The sequence below is a fragment of the Schistocerca piceifrons genome, chromosome 9, assembly GCF_021461385.2.
Source record: "Schistocerca piceifrons isolate TAMUIC-IGC-003096 chromosome 9, iqSchPice1.1, whole genome shotgun sequence".
In the NCBI taxonomy this organism is placed as follows: Eukaryota; Metazoa; Arthropoda; class Insecta; order Orthoptera; family Acrididae; genus Schistocerca; species Schistocerca piceifrons.
The window spans coordinates 219,483,700-219,505,720 of NC_060146.1; the positions used below are offsets into that span (position 1 = coordinate 219,483,700).

General features: G+C 44.9%; 1 protein-coding gene across 1 annotated transcript in view; it reads right to left on the reverse strand.

Moving 5' to 3' along the window:
* Positions 1-22,021, reverse strand: part of LOC124716877 (ATP-binding cassette subfamily C member 4-like) — a 193,344-nt gene that overhangs the window by 104,080 nt on the left and 67,243 nt on the right. Inside the window, exons 7-10 of the mRNA XM_047243429.1 lie at positions 20,619-20,729; positions 9,774-9,983; positions 7,714-8,018; positions 2,025-2,208 (exon numbers count right to left, since the gene is read on the reverse strand). Coding sequence (XP_047099385.1) covers positions 2,025-2,208; positions 7,714-8,018; positions 9,774-9,983; positions 20,619-20,729 — 810 coding nt within the window. The remainder of the gene's footprint in view (positions 1-2,024; positions 2,209-7,713; positions 8,019-9,773; positions 9,984-20,618; positions 20,730-22,021) is intronic.

The following is a 22,021-nucleotide window of genomic DNA, read 5'->3' on the forward strand; positions in this document are numbered from 1 at the left end:
TTGTGTGGTATACCAATAATTCAAGCATCCACGTATTTATTGCACTTGGTGCTAGTTTGAAGATTCTTTCATGGTAGTGCAAATTTAATGGCCAACTGTGTGTGTATATGATATGATGCGCTCAAGATGTTGTGATATGCTCAAAATGTTCATCACTTATCTTGTAACGGGGTACTAATTCACTTTTTCTTTTTTGTTGCTTAGAATGTTCACCACTAATCCTTTTTAATTTGTTACTAATTGGTTCTTTCCCTTTGTTATTGCCTAGGATGTTCATTACTAATCTTGCTGTTGGGCACTAATTTCATCTTTCTTCTTTTTTTTTTTTTTTTTGCTGCTCAAGATGTTCACCATTAATTAATCTTCTAATGGGGTACTAAGTCTTTCTTTGTCTTTTTTATGGGCATCATGTTGCATTCACCAACATTTGAAGAGAGCTACCATTTGTTAGATTGAACTAAAAAAGTTTCCAATTGTTTGTGCAGTTCCTTCGATTGTCCAACAATGTATTTTCCAATGGATAACAATACTGAAACTTTCTGGCGCACACTCCGCTGTAGAGCGAAAATTTCATTCTAGATAACAATACTATCCGAAAACAATCTGCTACTGCTGCTGATCCTATTCGATATATTTTTTACGTATATTCAGATATTAAAGGTTCTATTGCGTTTCTTTGGGTACCCTCAATGTGTATTCATTTCTGTTGCCCATTCGCAATTCAGTATAAATTCTGCGTTCTGTTAGTCAAATATTCAACAAGACAGTTACATATTGGTGCAGGTATTTCACGTGATTGTATGGTGGTGATTAGTCAGATATATAACTGGATGACTTGCGGAAAGAAGACTAGGAAGACAGAAGGTACAAACTGTGCTGTATCCAGTATATGCAAAAAGATGAAGGAAGGAAGGAAGGAAGGAAGGAAGGAAGTAGCATTTCTCACGGAGTAGCCTTTCTATGGCTCAAGTGCCTCTGAGCACTATGGGACTTAATATCTGAGGTCATCAGTCCTCTATAACTTACAACTACTTAAACCTAAGTAACCTAAGGACATCACACACCTCCATGCCTGAGGCAGGATTTTAACCTGCGACTGTAGCGGTCGCGCGGTTCCATACTGAAGCGCCTAGAACCGCTCGGCCGTAGCCTTTCTCAAACCCTCACTGGTTTCTTGAGAGAATCTTCTTTTCCTCTTAGAACGTCATGTTTTGTTCTGTATGAGCCTGGCACAGACACAAGTCACTGATATTGCTCTGTTATTTTGTGTTTCCCATATTTTACCTGTTTTCTATATAGTCACTGAATTCTTTTGCAGTCGTGAGGGACTTTTCATTGCACAGAGATTTTTGTTAAATAAAAGCTACACTTTCAAATAAACCTGTGGTTATCCTCATAGTATGTTGGAAGAAAGATTCACTGAAAGCAGAGGACAATTACAGGTAGGCATACCTGTTTACGGACGATTATATGGCCGCAGAGCTGCAGCAGGTTAATATGGCGGGCGTATGTGGTTGATGACAGTATGCGGTCACAGAATGGTATCATTGACCAGGCAAGATTGTTTAGTTGAGGATGATCATGTGGTCACAGAGCAGCAGTGGGTTGAGCTGGTAGACCTCCATGTTTTAGGATGATGATGTGGTCGCAGAGTGACAGCAGGTTGAGCAGGTAGGTCTACCTGGCAGAGGACGATGATACCACAAACAGCATCAGGTTGAGCTGGTAGGTCTACCCGGTTGAGGATGGTGACATGGTCAGTGAGTGGCAACGGGTTGAGTTGGTAGGTGTAGCTGGTTTAGGATGATGATGTGGCCACAGAGTGGCAGCAAGTTGAAGAGGTAGGCCTACCTGGTTGAAGACAGTGACTTGATCACAGAGTGGTAGCTGGTTGGGCTGGTAGGCGTACCTGGCTGAGGATAGGACATGGTCAACGAGTGGCAGCAGGTTGAGTTGGTAGATTTACCTGGTTCAGGATGATGATGTGGTTACAGAGTAATAGAAGGTTGAGCTGGCATTCCTACCTTGTTGAGGACGATTATGTGGTCACAGAGGGGCAAGAGGTTGAGCTGGTGTGTGACAAGCAGCCTCGTCTTGCCAGCCAGCAGCTTCAGGATACACTCGTGGAACACGTGGCTGGCCACGTGCGGATCCACAGCAGAGAGCGGGTCATCCAGTAGGTAGACATCCGCATCCCGATATGCCGCCCTGCCAATATAGAGCAATGCAGAGCTTTAGCCACAATTACAGTCTCTATATGGCTGCTAAGTTAATAGGCTAGGTTTAAAAGTTGCTAGGAAATCAGTTACAATAAAATAATTTGTAGCTTTTAGCATTTACATTGGAATTTATCCAAACGATATCAGCGAGAACTTTCAAATATTATTACCCTAAGCTCCTGAATGTAAAAAGATTGTAGCACCTCAATTAAGTGAACATCTTTAAGAAGCAGATGTGTTTTATAATAGTAATTTTCTGTCAGAAGAAAACAGAGTGTCTGGCAGTGACTCGTGGAAACAAACTGCGTTCTCTACGTTATCTGTTCCTCCACTATGAGTGCTAGTCCTGCAAGACGTGCAGAGCAACTGTTGGCAAGTTTAGAAAGTAGGAGAGCCGTAGTGGCAGAAGTGACTCTGTGGGGCAGTTTGCGAATTGTGCCAAGCATGCAATTGGAGTTTCAGTGTAGCAATCTGTCTTAATTTCTGAGGACGTTTGGCTTAATCTCTGCGCCCGCGCGGGTGTGTGTGTGTGTGTGTGTGTGTGTGTGTGTGTGTGTGTGTGTGTGTGTGTGCCAGTGAGAGAGAGAGAGAGAGAGAGAGAGAGAGAGAGAGAGAGAGAGAGAGAGAGAGAGAGGGGGGGGGGGGGAGGGAGGGGGAGAGAGAGAGATTTCGAAGCATTATCTGGCAACATTAATCCACGTGGCTACTGCTGAAAACTACATTACAAATCTAGCCTCGAATATCACAATCGTGCATCACAACTGTTACCCGCTCTGTGGATGAATGGAAGCATCACAGAGGTAGACTACCTTGCCACATGCAGACAGGCATCCCTACATCCAAATAGTGAGTGTGCTCAGCTGTTCCGAATTTGTTTGTTCCTGCAACAGTTCGCCAAAGTTCATCCATACTTTACAGCAATGGGAACAAATCTGTTGTTCTACAGGACATCTACCATGCGTCCTGTGTTGCACACTGGACGTCTCCTGGTGGCTGTTATCCGGTATGATCCCCACTGGCACATACTTGGTAGCAGTCAGTTGTCTAGTGAGCTGCAAACAACTGTCTTTCTGGATTCTGTCAGGTGCTCATAGTCACAAGGTGCCACAGAACATGATAAATAGTGTCCACAGAGTCACTGACTGCCATGTTTGGATTAAATCATCTTCTACATCATATCGAATGACGTTCTCGCTCTTTCACTGTGTGAGGACGAATGTCCGCTCATCTTTTAATGTTTCAGTCTTGTTTACAGCTTACCCTATGATAAAGATCGAAGACTCTCTTCCTAGCACAGTATACCCTAGTATCACTGTTTTGCGACCCCTTGTCCCTTATCCTGGATTTTTTTACACATCTATACTATTAAAACGCTTTCCTTTAACCCGATGCCAGTTGCTAGTTGCGTATATAATGGGATCCAGGGATAAAATCATTTTTTTTCAGTATTTCCTATAATTATTGTCCGAATTTAAACATGTAAAATGTTTTGATAGTCTGTTCATTAAGATAGATGATCTTATGTTAAAGGTGTAAAAAAGTAAGAGAAGTATTACAGTTAGAGTGTGTCTTGATGCAGCATAAGTGACAGCGAGCATATGTCCAGACTATATTCATTCACGATTTGTGAATGAGAGCACTAAGCAACTTGCATCAAATATTATATATAATGTCAAACCACTACGAAACTTTTTGAAACTGACACCTCCCACAAAATGATGAAAGGAAAACAGTTTATTTGTTGCTACATTTTCGCCGTTCGTACAAACTTGAACATCAAACAAGGCGTTTTATTTTATTTCTCCTTTAGTACCAACTTTATTGGCAACACCGTCTGCAGGCAGTATCCAAGTGCGCCACTGAATATACCTGCAAAATTATATCACATTATGGCACGTAGATCAAAAGATATGAAGACTTAAATATTTAAATGAGTGAAAAATAACTTTTTGCTTCAAACTGAGTGCGAATTACCCAGACTACATTCATGTAGTGTTTCATAATGAGTACACTTAACGACTTCCAACAAATTGAAAGTATAATTTCAAGCCTTTCCTAAAAAAATTTTCGCGTGCATGCTTAAAGTCAGACATTTATTTCACACATTAACTCATCTGTAAAGTAACCAAATGTTTGAGAGTATTTCACACTTGGGAGTTCGATTTTGCAAATAATCGTGAGTTTACCGGTGATTTTTCCAATGAAATACAGAATTCAGTGCTGTAGGGACGTGTTTAAAAAAAAGTTAAATTTTCCATTTACACTGTCTGGTTCATAAATCTCTTCCTAGTATGTTTCTCTCACCCCTAAGATAGATTCAATCTTTCATATTTCTTAAAATGAAAAACCAACCGCCATCAATGATAAATTGTGATTTTTATTTCAATGCACGATGCACTTCAGTCCTGCAGGACGCATCATCAGGTACTTGATCCAAAATTTTTCGGATTTACATCATTACTGGTCTGTTTCAGTAGTGGTTACATGGTTATCAAGCACAGGTTGAGTAAGATATTGATATACATATTCACACTTTCCGTCGTATGTCACATATCTAAAAACAATTCAGACTGGATACAGACCAATATTCACATAAATTAGAAAAATGATGTAGCCTGATCAAGCATCTGAGGATGAGCCACCAGTGCTGAAAATGAATGGTTGGTAACTGAAGGCGGTATGTTTTTCATTTTGCGAACGTATTTCAGTCATGGAAGCAACACTGGTAGCAATGGATAAAATAAAGTGTATTATTTATTATTTCACAATGCCAGCTAACTGGTCAGAACATTGCATCGTTAAAATTTGACAGTGATTGTTAGGTAAGTCTTTCAGTATCGCTTTTACATCCAAACAAGAGAAGTAAGTTGGACCTATAAATTAAATGTCAATAGCGGCTTCATTATATCCTTCGATCACCCTGGGGACTTTATGTGGGACTACGAATGAGTTTGAACATTCTGTTTTATGTACAACAGAGGGACACATTACCATTCATCAGCTGAGATGAAGTAGAGGCTGGTCATTAGGGAAGAATATTTTCAAGGTGATAGACTGTGTGAAGTGTGCTTCATAACAGAACTATTTGTGGCAGAGTTTAAACCACAGGTATTTCATTCAAGTTTGAAGTACAGTTCCCATCTGAATGTCCAGTTTCGGGTTTTAAATAGTTTCCTTAAATCAATAAAGTCCAATGTCTACGTAGTTTGTTTGACAAAACCCCATCATTGTGATACCTCTGGTTTTGCCGAAGTAATTGAGTTTGGTGTTCTATTTTATATATTCAAATGGAATCAAGAAATTCGCTGAACATCAGAATGTACACCACAGACCCACTTATGTTCTGTCCAAGTTGGGCTCCATCTTGAACGACACACAATTTATGACATGTTGAACACAAAACTTCGTTCCTCTGTCTTACTGGCAAAATTATGAGGAATACTACTCACATAATCTCAGCGGCGATGTTTGAGAATAAGAAATCACGTTTGCAACAAATTGGCACTGTGAACTGTAGATATTCAGATGCGCTTCTGGCAAATCGTTCTTCATTAAAACTGCCTACCTCGGCATCATGATGATGGGCAGCCACTATCTGATCGTGATCGAAGGTCCAGTAAGCACATATAACAGAAGTGATTACTTACAAAAACAAAAAAGAGATTATCTTATGTAAAGAAATTAGCGCTACCAAATGTTGTGGGAGTGTGTGTAGTAGATATTTAATTTTAACGCTTCAGTCATCTGTCTTTAGTGGGAAGATGGGTAGAAAGTCTGGGACTAAAACTATATGTGAATAAGTCGCAAGTAATTTTAACTTCTCATCAAAAATTAATTATTTCGGAAAAAAGAGCCTTCTATTGGTCTCACGAGTACTCTTACACCTTAATAGAAGACTGTGAACAACTCTGAGTACCTCAACTGGCGAAAAAAATACCGTTGCTACGTGCACTAAGATATTCACTTGCCACACTCCCATTCAGAAATTTTGGAACATATTTTCACAAGATGTAAAACTTAGACTTGTGCAGCCACTAATTCTGCTAAACCTCCACTGTTATGATGCAATGCTTTCTAAATTAGACTGAAAGTCCTTATACAGGCAAGCAACCAATATGAACGTAATTTATCAATTGAAGACACGAAGTCTGTATATGAGTCCGCGATCATTTTATTTATAGCACTTTTATTTTCACAAGTCCGTCTTGATCACATTGATTTCTTTACAAAAAAAATGGTTCAAATGGCTCTGAGCACTATTGGACTGAACATCTGTGGTCATCAGATGCACCCTCATGCATGTAATTTCTGAGTGACGTATGGAATAAATTCTTGAAACTTTCAATATATGTCACCATCATCACGAGCGGTTTTTGTCTGATGGCTGCGACAAGCATCAAAAGCTCAAGGATGCTATTGTACTTGTTGGATGTGGCAAACCTGTAGTATATTAATGAAGAGTAGCCTACCATGGTAAATAAAGACAAATGGCAGCGCAGATGGGCTTGCTGGTGAAAACCCTGTTACGAAGAAAATGTCTGTGAAATGTTTAAGGAATGTGTGTAATCTCTTATCATCAATGAGAATAAATGTCTCAAGCTTTTCATATCTGACTGCGTCAACATCATCAGAAACAGATTTTCATCTGATGAAGCTGGCTTTGAAAATGTATCAGAAACTCAGACGTTTTATTGTATTTAGTGTAGCAAGAAAACTAAGAGTATTTCACTGCTGAAGTGTCTGCCATGATTACTGAGAAATAGCGGCAGAGAGCTGTTCTCCACTAGAACTCTAGTTATGCCTAAAATGTACACTGCCAGAAATGCATCAAGCAAGGTGGTGCAGCTGGCCGGTGTAGGCGAGCGGTTCTAGGCACTTCAGTCTGGAACTGCGCGACCACTCCGGTCGCAGGTTCGAATCCTGCTTCGGGCATGGATGTGTGTGATGTCCTTAGGTTAGTTAGGTTTAAGTAGTTCTAAGTTCTAGGGGACTGATGACCTCAGATGTTAAGTCCCATAATGCTCAGAGCCATTTGAACGATTTTTTAGGTGCTGCAGTGGTTAGCACACTGGACCCGCATTCTGGAGGATGATGATTGAAACCCATGTCCAGCCATCCTGATTTAGGTTTCCCTAAATCGCTTCGGGTCAATGCCAGGGTGCTTCCTCTGAAAGAGAACAGCGCACTTTGTTCCGCACCCTCCCTTAATCCAATGGGACCACTGCCCTCTCTGTTTGGTCCCCTCCCCGAATCAACCAACTGACCGACTAGAAATGCAAGGTGCACTTCTATACCTGTAGTGCTGGAATGACTAAATCTCTCAAGCTTTCAGTAGCTCCCACCACCACTACCACCACCAGGATAACCTGATGAAGGTGTTTGTGTCAGGGACCAAAAACTCGATGGTGTTATTCTTCTTGATCCGACCTGAGAAGCTGGTGGACTGGAGGGTTAAAGTGCAGAGGTAGCTGCCGGCAGGCAGGTAGTAACATACCTGGCGAGCGCCAGCCGGGCCCTCTGCCCCCCGCTGAGGCGCGCCCCCCTTTCACCCACGGGGGTCTCGTCCCCCCTGGGCAGCCGGCGCAGGTCCCCCAGCAGGTCGCACGCCGCCAGCACCGCCCCGTAGCGGCCGCAGTCCGCGTCGGGCTGCCGGCCACCGCAGCCCCCCAGCACCACGTTGTGGCGCGCGCTGCCGCTGAACACCCACGCCTCCTGTGGCGACAGCGACGTCGTGCCCGACACGGACACGCGGCCCCCTGAGGCTCGCAGCTCTCCCAGCAGCGCCAGCAGCAGCGACGTCTGTCGGCACAACTCGTTTTGAGTTCACGCGGAAAAATGGGGATGACCTGCTAGTAGATATCTGGCGGCAGTGGCGGACGGAAAAGAATGGAAGGCACATTGGTGACTACCTCAGATATGTCTATGTAAACAAAAATGTATATGTATGTATGTTCCAAATCATTTACCTCTGAAACTTCTTCACCACATGTTTTGGCCTTGTTTTTGGGAACCTAACTCTATTATACACTACTGGCCATTAAACTTCCTACACCAAGAAGAAATGCAGATGATAAACGGATATTCATTGGACAAATATATTGTACTAGAACTGACATGTGATTACATTTTCACACAATTTGGGTGCATAGATCCTGAGAAATCAGTACCCAGAACAACCACCTCTGGTCGTAATAACGGCCTTGATACGTCTGGGCATTGAGTTAAACAGGGCTTGGATGGCGTGTACAGGTACAGCTGTCCATGCAGCTTCAACACGCACCCGCGATAGGCTACAATCCGACCTTTATCAAAGTCGGAAACTTTACGGTACGCATTTCTCCTCCTTACACTAGGCATCACAACAACGTTTCACCAGGCGACGCCGTTCAACTGCTGTTTGTGTACGAGAAATCGGTTGGCAACTTTCGTCAAGTCAGCACGTTGTAGGTGTCGCCACCGGCGCCAACTTTGTGTGAATGCTCTGAAAAGCTAGTCATTTGGATATCACAGCATCTTCTTCCTGTCGGTTAAATTTCGAGTCTGTAGCACGTCATCTTCGTGGTCTAGCAATTTTAATGGCCAGTAGTGAATATTTAACACACACACATACATGTGTGGAAGAAATTTTGACGATAGCTTTGCAAGGTATCGAAAGTTATAAGTCGAAGAGAGCTCACACAGTATTATGTGCGTTGCCGCTATTTATAGCATGTGGGTATTTCAATATTAATAAGGTGAGTGTTTATATCATTGGATATTGGAGGAAGTGATCCTGAGAGCCAATGAGAGTTTAACCCTTCAGAACGTAAATTCCGAGGTAAGTATTTTGTTGTGGCTAGTGGGAGTGGGAGCTGTCAATTTCTGTATGAGATGGATTACGGATAATTTACTTATCTCAAGAATAATAGAGCGATTTCTGTTACTTCAAAAATATTGTTAAATATACTTATCTTTATAAGCTTAAGAAGCAATGCATATGTTGGTTTCATGAAGACTATAGAATCCAAAAGTGGCTACATATCTCGACGTAATCGCCAATCCCATTCTCCAGTTTGACCGATAGCCAAAAGAACTAACAAGTAACAAAGAGGGTGTTGGCAACCCGTATCGGCAAACTAACAGAGGGGTGGTATCTTATTGCCACTGCTCATTTGTTTGTACTTTTGTTTATGTCCAGTTAGGCGCTAGTTTTAATATTTGGCGAAACTTGTGGTCTGCTACTTCACCAAACTGGTTAAAATGTTGGAATAGTAAAGGCACCAAAACCAGGTAAAAAGTGTATGCTGGGGCAGAAATTGAGAAAAGAATTACAGATTCAGATCACTGATCATTCAAGGAAAGTCTGAAGGAAAAATGGTTATGGTCAGAGAATGCTCTGATAGGTACAGGGTCTGCGATAGTGTCTCGTCATCCGAGAGAATGTTACACTGAGAACAGGTTGGAGCAATCCACGGTGGTAGCTACGAGTGCAGCTTTGAAGGGATGTGCAGTGTGCCAGTACAGTGTAGGCGTGGAAGAGCAGGGCCCCGGGGCCGGGAGCTCAGGGGGACCTACCTTGCCACTGGCTACGGGGCCCACCACGGCACACAGAGACCCCGGTGGCAGGCTGAAGGAGATCCCCTCGAGGACATCTGGGCCGTCGCAGGTCCACCGGAAGTTGGCCTCGCGCGCCTCCACAGCGCCCACCGGAAGCTCTGCCTCTGCCTGTGCGACTGGTCCCACCTGCTGCGAGTTGGCAGCACGATCTTCCTCCAGCAGGAATTTCTGTCAACACAAAGCAATCCGGGCACTTTTTGGGTAGGTTACCACCACAGTTTGCCACATACAGGCGCGACGCTCCCGCTCATTTCTGTCATACATTATATGATCAAAAGTGTCAGGACACCGCTATGTAGTGTGGTATTGACAATCAGATGTCATGACAGCTGAATCCTTCAATATAAAGACGAGACAGTGAGTTTTGTGTTGTTAGCTGAGAAGCAGTCAGACATCTAAATCCTGAGAAAGCCACTGGAGTTGATCATAAACAAGCAGAACTCATAAAGGCTACTAGAGAAGAGATACATGAAGAATTGTTCCATCTCATACAAGTTGTATGCAGAACTGGGGGGCTTCTGGCAGACTTTTAAAAATATGCCACACTGCTGATACTGACGAAAGCATCTTTAAACATGCGTAAACAATACCAGACCATCACTTGGGTAATCCACACCTCAAAGATCTTAACCTGTGTCATTCTAAGGGTGATGGAATACAGGATAGATACAACGACCACTGACACCCAGTTTAGAAGAGGTGAAGGAACGCGAGACGCAATACTCGGCTTATGATTAATTCTTGACAAGAGACTAATGAAGGGTCAGGACAAATACATTGCGTTCATTAATTTAGAAAACAGCATTTGACTAGGTAGACTGGGACAGCTCTTTAACATGCTGAGAGAGTGACTGACATAAACTGTTGGGACAGAAGACTAATTAAGAGACTGTACAGAGAACATGTCGCCGTAATAAGGTGTGGAGAACATCAAGACGAAGCCACTGGTAAGAAGAGTGCTCGACAGGGCTGCTCAATCTCTTCTGTCTTTTCAACGGATGCATTCAAAGGGCAATAGACGAAGCTAAAGGGAAACGATAATCTATAGGAAGAATCAAAATTCATGGTAAGAAAATAGACATGCTGCGTTTTCCTGGTGGTACCGATGTGTTTAGTGAAGATGCAGAACAATTAGAAGCGATGTTGGCACAGATGGTTGTTGTTGTTGTTGTTGTTGTTGTGGTCTTCAGTCCTGAGACTGGTGTGACGCAGCTCTCCACGCTACCCTATACTGTGCAAGCTTCTTCATCTACCAGTACTTACTGCAATCTACAGCATTCTGATTCTGCTTAGTGTATTCATCTTTTGGTCTCACTCTACGATTTTTACCCTCCACGCTGCCCTCCAATGCTAAATTTGTGATCCCTTGGTGCCTCAGAATATGTTCCACCAACCAGTCCCTTCTTCTTGTCAAGTTGCGCCACAAATTCCTCTCCTCCCCAATTCTATTCAATACCTCATCATTAGTTAAGTGATTTACCCATCTAATCTTCAGCATTCTTCTGTAGCAGCACATTTCGAAAGCCTCTATTCTCTTCTTGTCCAAACTTTTTATCGTCCATGTTTCACTTCCATTCATGGCTACACTCCATACAAATACTTTCAGAAACGACTTCCTGACATTTAAATCTATACTCGATGTTAATAAACTTCTCTTCTTCAGAAACGCTTTCCTTCCCGTTGCCAGTCTGCATTTTATATCTTCTCTACTTCGACCATCATCAGTTATTTTGCTCCCCAAATAGCAAAACTCCTTTACTACCTTAAGTGTCTCATTTCCTAAACAAATTCCCTCAGCATCATCCAACTTAATTCGACTACATTCCATTATCCTCGTTTTGCTTTTGTTGATGTTCATATTATATCCTCCTTTCAAGACACTGTCCACTGCGTTCAACTGCTCCTCCAAGTCCTTAGCTGTCTCTGAGAGAATTACAATGCCATCGGCGAACCTCGAAGTTTTTATTTCTTCTCCATGGATTTTAATACCTACTCCGAATTTTTCTTTTGTTTCTTTTACTGCTTGCTCAATATACAGATTGAATAACATCGAAGATAGGCTACAACCCTGTCTCACTCCCTTCCCAACCACTGCTTCCCTTTCATGCCTCTCCACTCTTATAACTGCCATCTGGTTTCTGTACAAATTGTAAATAGCCTTTCGCTCCCTGTATTTTACCCCTGCCACCTTTAGAATTTGAAAGAGAATATTCCAGTCAACATTGTCAAAAGTTTTCTCTAAGTCTACAAATGCTAGAAACGTAGGTTTTCCTTTCCTTAATCTAGCTTCTAAGATAAGTCGTAAGGTCAGTATTGCCTCACGTGTTCCAATATTTCTACGGAATCCAAACTGATCTTCCCAAAGGTCGGCTTCTACCAGTTTTTCCATTCGGCTGTAAAGAATTCGCGTTAGTATTTTGCAGCTGTGACTTATTAAACTGATTGTTCGGTAATTTTCACACCTGTCAATACCTGCTTTCTTTTGGTTTGGAATTATTATATTCTTCTTGAAGTCTGAGGGTATTTCGCCTGTCTCATACATCTTGCTCACCAGATGGATGAGTTTTGTTAGGCCTGGCACTCCCAAGGCCGTCAGTAGTTCTAATGGGATGTTTTCTACTCCGGGGCCCTTGTTTCGACTCAGGTCTTTCAGTGCTCTGTCAAACTCTTCACGCAGTATCGTGTCTCCCATTTCATCTTCATCCTCTTCTATTTCCCTTCCTACAATATTAAAACGTGTACTAGCAACTAAGATTTTTGTCTTATCTGTATTAACTTCCTACAATATTAAAATTAATACAGATAAGACAAAAACCTTAGTTGCGAGCACACAAAACACCGCTGCCCAATGATCAGTTAACAACGAGCGGCTGGAGACTGTCGAATCCTTTGCCTACCTAGGGAGTAAATTACATTACACAGAAGATCAAGGAAAGATACTGCAAGCCGAATCCATTATGCACAAGCTAGTGAAACAAGAGAAGAAACCTTTTTACATCCAGCAGCATACAAAAACATCTCGGGGAAAAAAACCGGAAAGACCCTTGTTTGGAGTGCGGTGGTGTGCGGAAGTGAAACAAGGACACCTGGAGAAGCAGAAAAACGTAAAATAACAGCCTTCGAGATATGGTGCTACCGCAGAATCCTCGAGATTTCCTGCGTGGATATAACAAACGAAAAGGTGGTCCAAGGTGTGGGGGAAGAGGAGCCTCGTCTCCTGAAAATAATCGAGCACAAGAGGGACACGTGGGTTGGACATCTGCTGATACGTGACGGTATCGTTAAAAGTGTCATTGGAGGGACAGTAGAAGGGAAAGGTACAAGAGGCAGACCGAGATTACATCAACCAAATTGTAGAGGATACCAGCTGGGACCACCTATACCGCTCTCAAGAGGAAGGCCTAGGACAGGAATGCATATCCGACTGCTGTTAACCAATGTGTTACGTCTACCAGAGACGGCCCCTGCATGGGAGACTACACTCAAGACACCCCTGTGTACCATATAACATACACAAGCAGTTGCAGGCGCAACCAAGAGGAAAAAAATTCTTAAAAAAACAAACAGAACTTGCTAGAGACTAATGCGAACCTTTTTCTGCAGAGGTCGCCTCACAGACACAGGGAAAGTTGAAGTATTCCGCCATCCTCCGCCGGCTTTATAAGGCCAGCGCAGCAGCAGTACAACCAGTTCCTCGCCAAGCTAGGACCAGCTCTGACGGACCTCACCGACGCTCTTGATGAATGGTCGTCTGCAAGTTATTTGTTTTTGTGTGTGTATACAGTGATGGTTCGAGAAGTGTAGTTCAGTTTCAATGACATTATACTGAGTGTTCTACAATACTGAGTATTCTCCAGTGGATCCCATCCTCGTCGCCACTGGAGAATACCGTATCACCCTCCTGAAACCACCGATTCCATATTCTGCTAACAGTCATTGGATCTCGACAAACGCGAGCAGCAATGTCGCGATACGATAAACCGCAATCGCGATGGGCTACAATCCGACCTTTTTGAAAGTCGGAAACGTGATGGTAGGCATTTCTCCTCCTTACACGAGGCATCACAACAACGTTTCACCAGGCAACACCGGTCAACTGCTGTTTGTGTATGAGAAATCGGTTGGAAACTTTCCTCATGTCAGCACGTTGTAGGTGTCGCCACCGGCGCAAACTTTGTGTGAGTGCTCTGAAAAGCTAATCATTTGCATGTCACAGCATCTTAGTGTCGGTTAAATTTCGCGTCTGTAGCGCGTCATCTTCGTGGCGTAGCAATTTTAATGGCCAGTAGTGTAAATGTGCTGCTAACGGCTAAATGGCTCTGAGCACTATGGGACTTAACATCTATGTTCATCAGTCTCCTAGAACTTAGAACTACTTAAACGTAACTAACCTAAGGACAGCACACAACACCTAATCATCACGAGGCAGAGAAAATCCCTGACCCCGCCGGGAATCGAACCCGGGAACCCGGGCGTGGGAAGCGAGAACGCTACCGCACGACCACGAGCTGCGGGCTGCTGCTAACGAACACGCCAAAATTTACTTGGGGCACCTCTGGGAGAACTTGGAACGGCAAACCCTAATTGACAACGTACTGCCGGCCATAACACACTCTGACAGTTCACAGTTGTGCCTGCCCCTCTATCTGCCAGCTCTGCGTCCTTAGAGGCCAGCCACACTCCCTTGGCCTGTCTTCATCGCCAGTGCACTTATCATTACACTACGATTCAACATGTGAAATGTGCCTGATTAAATTTACAACAATCACACTTCGGAGATTTAGCTACACCTAGGATTAAAGACTTCTTGTAAAAGTTATCTGCGAGGGGCAATCAGATGAGAACAGAACACCCGCTACAGTGGGATCGTGGAATGGTCCCATTCGTAACTGATCACCACACGAGTTTAGACATTTACCCCACTGGGAGTCGAGACGATCAATTCCTGTTACGTGGAACGCGCTCGGCCGCTGACGGATCCACAATCACACCCATTCTTCCACTTCCTCGTCCGAATGAAACCGACGTCCACGAGCATCTTTCTTTCCTTCAGGACCCCAAAGATGTGAAAAATCACACGGTGAAAGATCCTGGATGTACGGCGGATGTTGCAGTGTTTCCCTCTGATTGTCATTTCACGCCGGGGAATTTGTTTCACTGTGATAGGCGGAGTTAGTTTAGCGAGCAGGCGAGGAATGCAGGCCGCCTCCGCTACGCAAACGTCTGAAGGGGTGTCGAATCGTAAGCGCTACCTGTACAACGCTGTGACAGCTGGAGCAACACAACGGACCAGTCCGCCAACAACCGGGCTCGTAACCCAACAACTACGTACCTCTGTGATGAGGCAACATGTCGGGGACAGTATCGAAACGTAACAACAGTGGAGCCATGTGTCGCGCGCACTGTCAGTTATGTCTAGTTCAAAAATGGTTCAAATGGCTCTGAGCACTATGGGTCTTAACAACTGTGGTCATCAGCCCCCTAGAACTTAGAACTACTTTAACCTAACTAGCCTAAGGACATCACACACATCCATGCCCGAGGCAGGATTCGAACCTGCGATCGTAGCAGTCCCGCGGTTCCGGACTGCGCGCCTAGAACCACTAGACCACCGCGGCCGGCCAGTTATGTCTAGTGTTCGGTTTCAATTTCACTGCCTCTCATGTATAGTGGAAGCCAAGTCTCTTTAAAATAACTCGTTGTACATTCATAATTACATCGAATCAAAGTCAAAGATGGCGCTTATTACAATTCATAGAGCTTGATCAAATGCGAGTGTGCCGATGCAAGTGGCACAAAGGCCGCCAACGAAAATGCACTCGCGTAAGGATTTAAGTTTCATAAACGCCACAACATGTTAATCTATGTTGACGATATTTAATCAATGCTGTTTTCCACACTAGACTCGCCAGGATATCAGTAGAAAAATGTATTCGACAAAAAACTAAAACAAATACATATGTTACATACGGACTAGAGAAAAATGCAATTACAGTTAAAAATACGTGCAGTCACTCCCAGCGTTGATAATTGTTTCACATCTCCAAGGCATGCTTGAAACCGAGTTTCCCGAGAATTCACGTGGAAGAGACCTCCAAATACGTCGAATTGGCGTTGACTGCTGTTTCGAGGTGAATATCTTTTTTCTTTGCAATATCTTTTTCTATGTAAGGGCGTATATTTTCAATAGGGTTAGCGTCAGGCGACTGTGAGGGTCAATCCAGTAACTGCACACCTTTCTTCTTTTTCCAGTCGCTGCAAAGCCTGTTGCGTTGTTTCGGGTCATTGCCCTCCTTAAATATCCAATCTTCATTTTTATCGAAGAACCAACGTTTGTCAGTCGGCATCAAAAATCTTCGCTAAACGCGACACATAAGCCGCATTCGAATGTCTTCTTGTCAGTCAAGAATTCAAAGTAAACTAATGTTTTATGGACATTGCTTGAGCTAGAAAGCCGGCCGGGGTGGCCGAGCGGTTCTAGGCCTCGGGCATGGATGTGTGTGATGTCGTTAGGTTAGTTAGGTTTAAGTAGTTCTAAGTTCTAGGGGACTGATGACGTCAGATGTTAAGTCCCATAGTGCTCAGAGCCATTTGAACCATTTTTGAACTGTAACGATATTCTACAAGCCGTTGATTCCATTAAATTACGAGTGGTGATCAAAATGTCATCAGTGGCGACAACACCACAGCATTTGATTAGTTAACACATTGCCAGTACGCTGCACACAAGCAACCTTCATACTCGGGAGTGATGCACCACACATGACATACACTTTGCTCACTGACTACTTGCATCTAAGCCTGAGCAATTTGTCACCAGCACAAATGTACTCGAAACACGTTCATGAAGTTCACTGCCCACGCAGTTTTACTTAGACAACTGCAGTAGCACAGTACGAGCGTCAGCAAAGCTTGTAGTGCAAGTCTGACTGAATGACACTCAGCACGTGTCAGTCTTGTCCAACCAATGCAAGAGCGGCGCCTCTTCTACCTATGGGCGTCTCCCCACTGCTCCTGGTTCTTGGGAGCAATGACATTGAGAGATTGCAAGGAACTCTCACTTCTGATTTGGTGTAGGGAATACGATCTACGGCGATTTGACTTCATACATTGTGATGAAATGGTGGGCAGCAGTTTATAGTCTTGTTTGCGTGTTCTAGGGAAAGAAATATGGTAAGCTTTACCTGCGTTCAAAGGAACAGGGTGGCGACTTAAACGACTCCAGTAAAAGCACAGCATTGGTGGGGCAACAAAGCGCGTTTTTTCTGAGGAACGATAAAGAGACATTTCCAGACGGCCCCATGCCGCAGTCCTTTTGTGCAGAAACACATTAGCTTTGGCGCCAGACATCCAGGTATACGGCCTAGCCCCAAAAAGTCGCCGACAGCGCATTGTAGGCCTTGTTAGCGAGCAAGCCGACAAAAGAAATGTAAATGTTCTGCAAATGTCCCTGGGACAGGAAAACTGGCGCCCAAACATGCAGACCCTGTTACAAAACATCTTTTGTCAATGCGAGTTTATGGCCGTTTCCTGCAAACTTTGAAATGGACGCAACAGGGGAGATAACACGCTGTTTATGGAGGGCTGTGCTTCCACCCTGTATTGTGTTAACAAAAGACATGGTAAACGTGTGGGAAAGAGGCTGCAAAGCAGAATTTTTTTCCATTTTTTGCCAATTAACTTTAAGTCTGTGATTGGTCAAATCGGTTTGCAGTGCAAAGACCATTCACAAAGCTTAGAATGCCGGGCCCCAGCTCGTGATTGGGTTGTGCGAAATTGTGGGAAGTCAAAAAAGAGGAATGTGCTTTTGGAACCGAGCTGAGGAGGCAAAACAGAGACAGGGAGATCGTCTCTCACTCTTGTACAAGTCTCTTGTACTGGCGCTTCGCTAGTAAAGAACTGCAGGTCTCTACCTAAACGGTGAGACTTGTGTCCTTTGCTAGGGCGCGACTTAGAGCCTGTGCCAGTCACCTTCTGAACCGGCAGAGGTACTGTTCACATCATCACAGTCACAACGAGTGATGTGTGGGTGTACTTATTTGTCTTGAGTCGGCCGTCTAAAAATTTGTCGTATTCCGACATGCATAGTCAGGGCACAGAGTCAAATTGGTTTGGCAGACCAGCAAACGGGTCCACCTGCACACTGGAAGTCGTCGGGGTTTCAGAGGCTCTTAGGGAAGTACCTGCATTCTGAATTAACCGAATATGAGACAGCGTACTTGCATTTTTCGGGAACGAGTATCTAATAACAGAATAACAGATTGCCGCCGTCCATGACTTCAGTCGCCGAATGCATCGTGGTGTGCCGCCTTGACCAGCAGGAGGGTAAAGTAGTCGCTGCTGCGAAGTAGGGCTTTAATATCTATTTCTCAGCACCCTGTTCTTTCGAACCATGTTTTTCCCTTTTTTTGTATGGTAGAATAAAGATGCTTGGTGGTGGCGTAGTTTGATGCCATAACCTGGATGCACGTGTATGAAGTCAGATAAAGCGGTTAGTGTTCAGGTTAGTGCCATGTGTCGATCCCCAGTAGACCACTTTGTCCACCATAGATCCCATTTTGGTAAGGCTTTTGTTAAATAAATATTTTTGTATGATGTTTCTTTAATAATTGTGTTGTCTTGTCTTGTTTAAGATCAATAAATCGATTGTGAATTAGACTACAACTTCTCCCTGAGTTCTGATTAACTGTTCCTTCGCATTTTTATGGCAGTCTAGATCAGATACATAAGGAGTAGCTTTTTCATTTGGTGTCCACTGCGTGGATTTTTACTACATTAACCGGAATCGTCTTTCAACATCAGATACTACAGTTTACCAAATATTAACTCTCCTCGTAACTACACTCCTGGAAATTGAAATAAGAACACCGTGAATTCATTGTCCCAGGAAGGGGAAACTTTATTGACACATTCCTGGGGTCAGATACATCACATGATCACACTGACAGAACCACAGGCACATAGACACAGGCAACAGAGCATGCACAATGTCGGCACTAGTACAGTGTATATCCACCTTTCGCAGCAATGCAGGCTGCTATTCTCCCATGGAGACGATCGTAGAGATGCTGGATGTAGTCCTGTGGAACGGCTTGCCATGCCATTTCCACCTGGCGCCTCAGTTGGACCAGCGTTCGTGCTGGACGTGCAGACCGCGTGAGACGACGCTTCATCCAGTCCCAAACATGCTCAATGGGGGACAGATCCGGAGATCTTGCTGGCCAGGGTAGTTGACTTACACCTTCTAGAGCACGTTGGGTGGCACGGGATACATGCGGACGTGCATTGTCCTGTTGGAACAGCAAGTTCCCTTGCCGGTCTAGGAATGGTAGAACGATGGGTTCGATGACGGTTTGGATGTACCGTGCACTATTCAGTGTCCCCTCGACGATCACCAGTGGTGTACGGCCAGTGTAGGAGATCGCTCCCCACACCATGATGCCGGGTGTTGGCCCTGTGTGCCTCGGTCGTATGCAGTCCTGATGTGGCGCTCACCTGCACGACGCCAAACACGCATACGACCATCATTGGCACCAAGGCAGAAGCGACTCTCATCGCTGAAGACGACACGTCTCCATTCGTCCCTCCATTCACGCCTGTCGCGACACCACTGGAGGCGGGCTGCACGATGTTGGGGCGTGAGCGGAAGACGGCCTAACGGTGTGCGGGACCGTAGCCCAGCTTCATGGAGACGGTTGCGAATGGTCCTCGCCGATACCCCAGGAGCAACAGTGTCCCTAATTTGCTGGGAAGTGGCGGTGCGGTCCCCTACGGCACTGCGTAGGATCCTACGGTCTTGGCGTGCATCCGTGCGTCGCTGCGGTCCGGTCCCAGGTCGACGGGCACGTGCACCTTCCGCCGACCACTGGTGACAACATCGATGTACTGTGGAGACCTCACGCCCCACGTGTTGAGCAATTCGGCGGTACGTCTACCCGGCCTCCCGCATGCCCACTATACGCCCCCGCTCAAAGTCCGTCAACTGCACATACGGTTCACGTCCACGCTGTCGCGGCATGCTACCAGTGTTAAAGACTGCGATGGAGCTCCGTATGCCACGGCAAACTGGCTGACACTGACGGTGGCAGTGCACAAATGCTGCGCAGCTAGCGCCATTCGACGGCCAACACCGCGGTTCCTGGTGTGTCCGCTGTGCCGTGCGTGTGATCATTGCTTGTACAGCCCTCTCGCAGTGTCCGGAGCAAGTATGGTGGGTCTGACACACCGGTGTCAATGTGTTCTTTTTTCCATTTCCAGGAGTGTATATCATTCTCTGCGATTTCGTGATGTGGAGGCAAACTGTAAACGTTACTTTAATAAATATAGTAAATTCCCTGCTGTCCGCCACAGCAAAACGGCATATTCCCAACAGGATAAATGCGCCTGGCACACAGCCAGAATCTCACTTACGTCGTCTGAGGAGCAAGGTGGTCAACTCGTGTCGACGCCATGGTGACCACATTCGCCTGGTCCGTACCTATAATGGGACGCTGTGAGGAGTCAGCTCCATGCCAAAAAACCACTGGCTTGTAATTGATGGTAATTGCGTAACATTTACGTAAATATCTGTTTCGACGTACTTCCAGAAAATTACCGAGGTCTAGCCTAAATCCACGCCGCTCAGAATGGCTGCTGTATGGCGCTCTGGAGGAGGAGCGATACGCTAGTGAGCAGCGGGTGGTAATGTTTCGGCACTTTGATGTTGGCTCGTAGACAAAGCATCTACGCAGTTGCGCTGCATTAGCAATGAGAGGTAACCAGCACAAACATACGTATGGCTAACCACAACGTGATATTGTATACCTGCATATTTTCTACAGCCAGTTTGCACTCGGACCACGCTGAGGCTGCGGCAGGGAAACAGACGGCGAGCGACACTTTGAAGTCGAAGTAGAACATGATGGCCGTGAAGATCTGCAACAGGAACAGAAACGTGCGTATACCACATCTAAGCGGTGCACAAGCATTTGAGAATGAAACACTCCTATGATTCACTGCGTGTGAAGTAGACACTTCTCACCCTTTAGTTTTGAAGAACTACGTCGAAAGAAAATTTGTGTCGAAATGGTATAAATTGCCGGTAGTGTCAGAGGTTTTAAAAACTGCTATTGTACTCTGCTTACTCATGCAGAGTACGCGTCCTGTGGAGTTCAGTGGACTGAGATTTGCTTCGTACTGCTCGAGTACGCCGGGCCCCCACGTGCAAGTTCACCCCTGTCCCTTGCAGCCGATCTGATACACTCGGCACTCTGCATACAGTGTGTGAAGAAACATGAGCGGGAACTAATAAATACATCAAAACTGGCCACCGGCTTCCCAAACTGGGATTAAAAAATGGCGAGTTAGAAGTAGCCCATATTTTTATTACAATGTTCACCTGCAACTACAGCGTGTTGTGTGACCAGACGAAATTACTTTCGTCTGGCCGTAACTGTGGGATCTTTGACTGCTTGTAGTCACATAGGAACTATAACTCATGAAATATTAGTTTGCTTTATTATATAAACGGGCAACGGCCTTGCCGCAGTGGATACACCGGTTCCCGTGAGATCACCGGAGTTAAGCGCTGTCGAGCGTGGTCGGCACTTGGATGGGTGACCATACGGCCGCCATGCGCTGTTTCCATTTTTTTGGGTGCACTCGTGATGCCAATTGAGGAGCTACTCGATCGGTTAGTAGCGGCTCCGGTCACAGAAAACCATCATAACAACCGGGAGAGCGGTGTGCTGACCATACACCCCTCCTATGTGCATCCACAACTGAGGATGACACGGCGGTCGGATGGTCCCGATGAGACACTTGTGGCCTCAAGACGGAGTGCTTTTATTATATCAATGAATAAAAGAGTTACTTAACTTGGACACCGTTCTTTGCCGCAAGAGTATTGGATAATTTACAATGGTCATTGACTAGCAAAGCATCACTTGATTCATTAATTAAGAAACTGCTATCTTCAGGTACAGTCTTCAACCTGTACTAAAGAACAAGTTCACCAGAAGCTTTAACAACTTTTCGGTCCTATACTGTGATGTTACAGAGCGCTTCTGTGCTGGGCTCTACATTGACACCCAGTGCGAGGGCGCTGCTGTGCTGACATGGGAGGTGTGGCCTTCACAGGCGCCTCCCATACGCTGTTGTGGGTTGCAGCGAGCCCTCGCTGACGTCCGTGGTGTCGATATGCGTTGCCGACTTTGGTGTGCCACCGC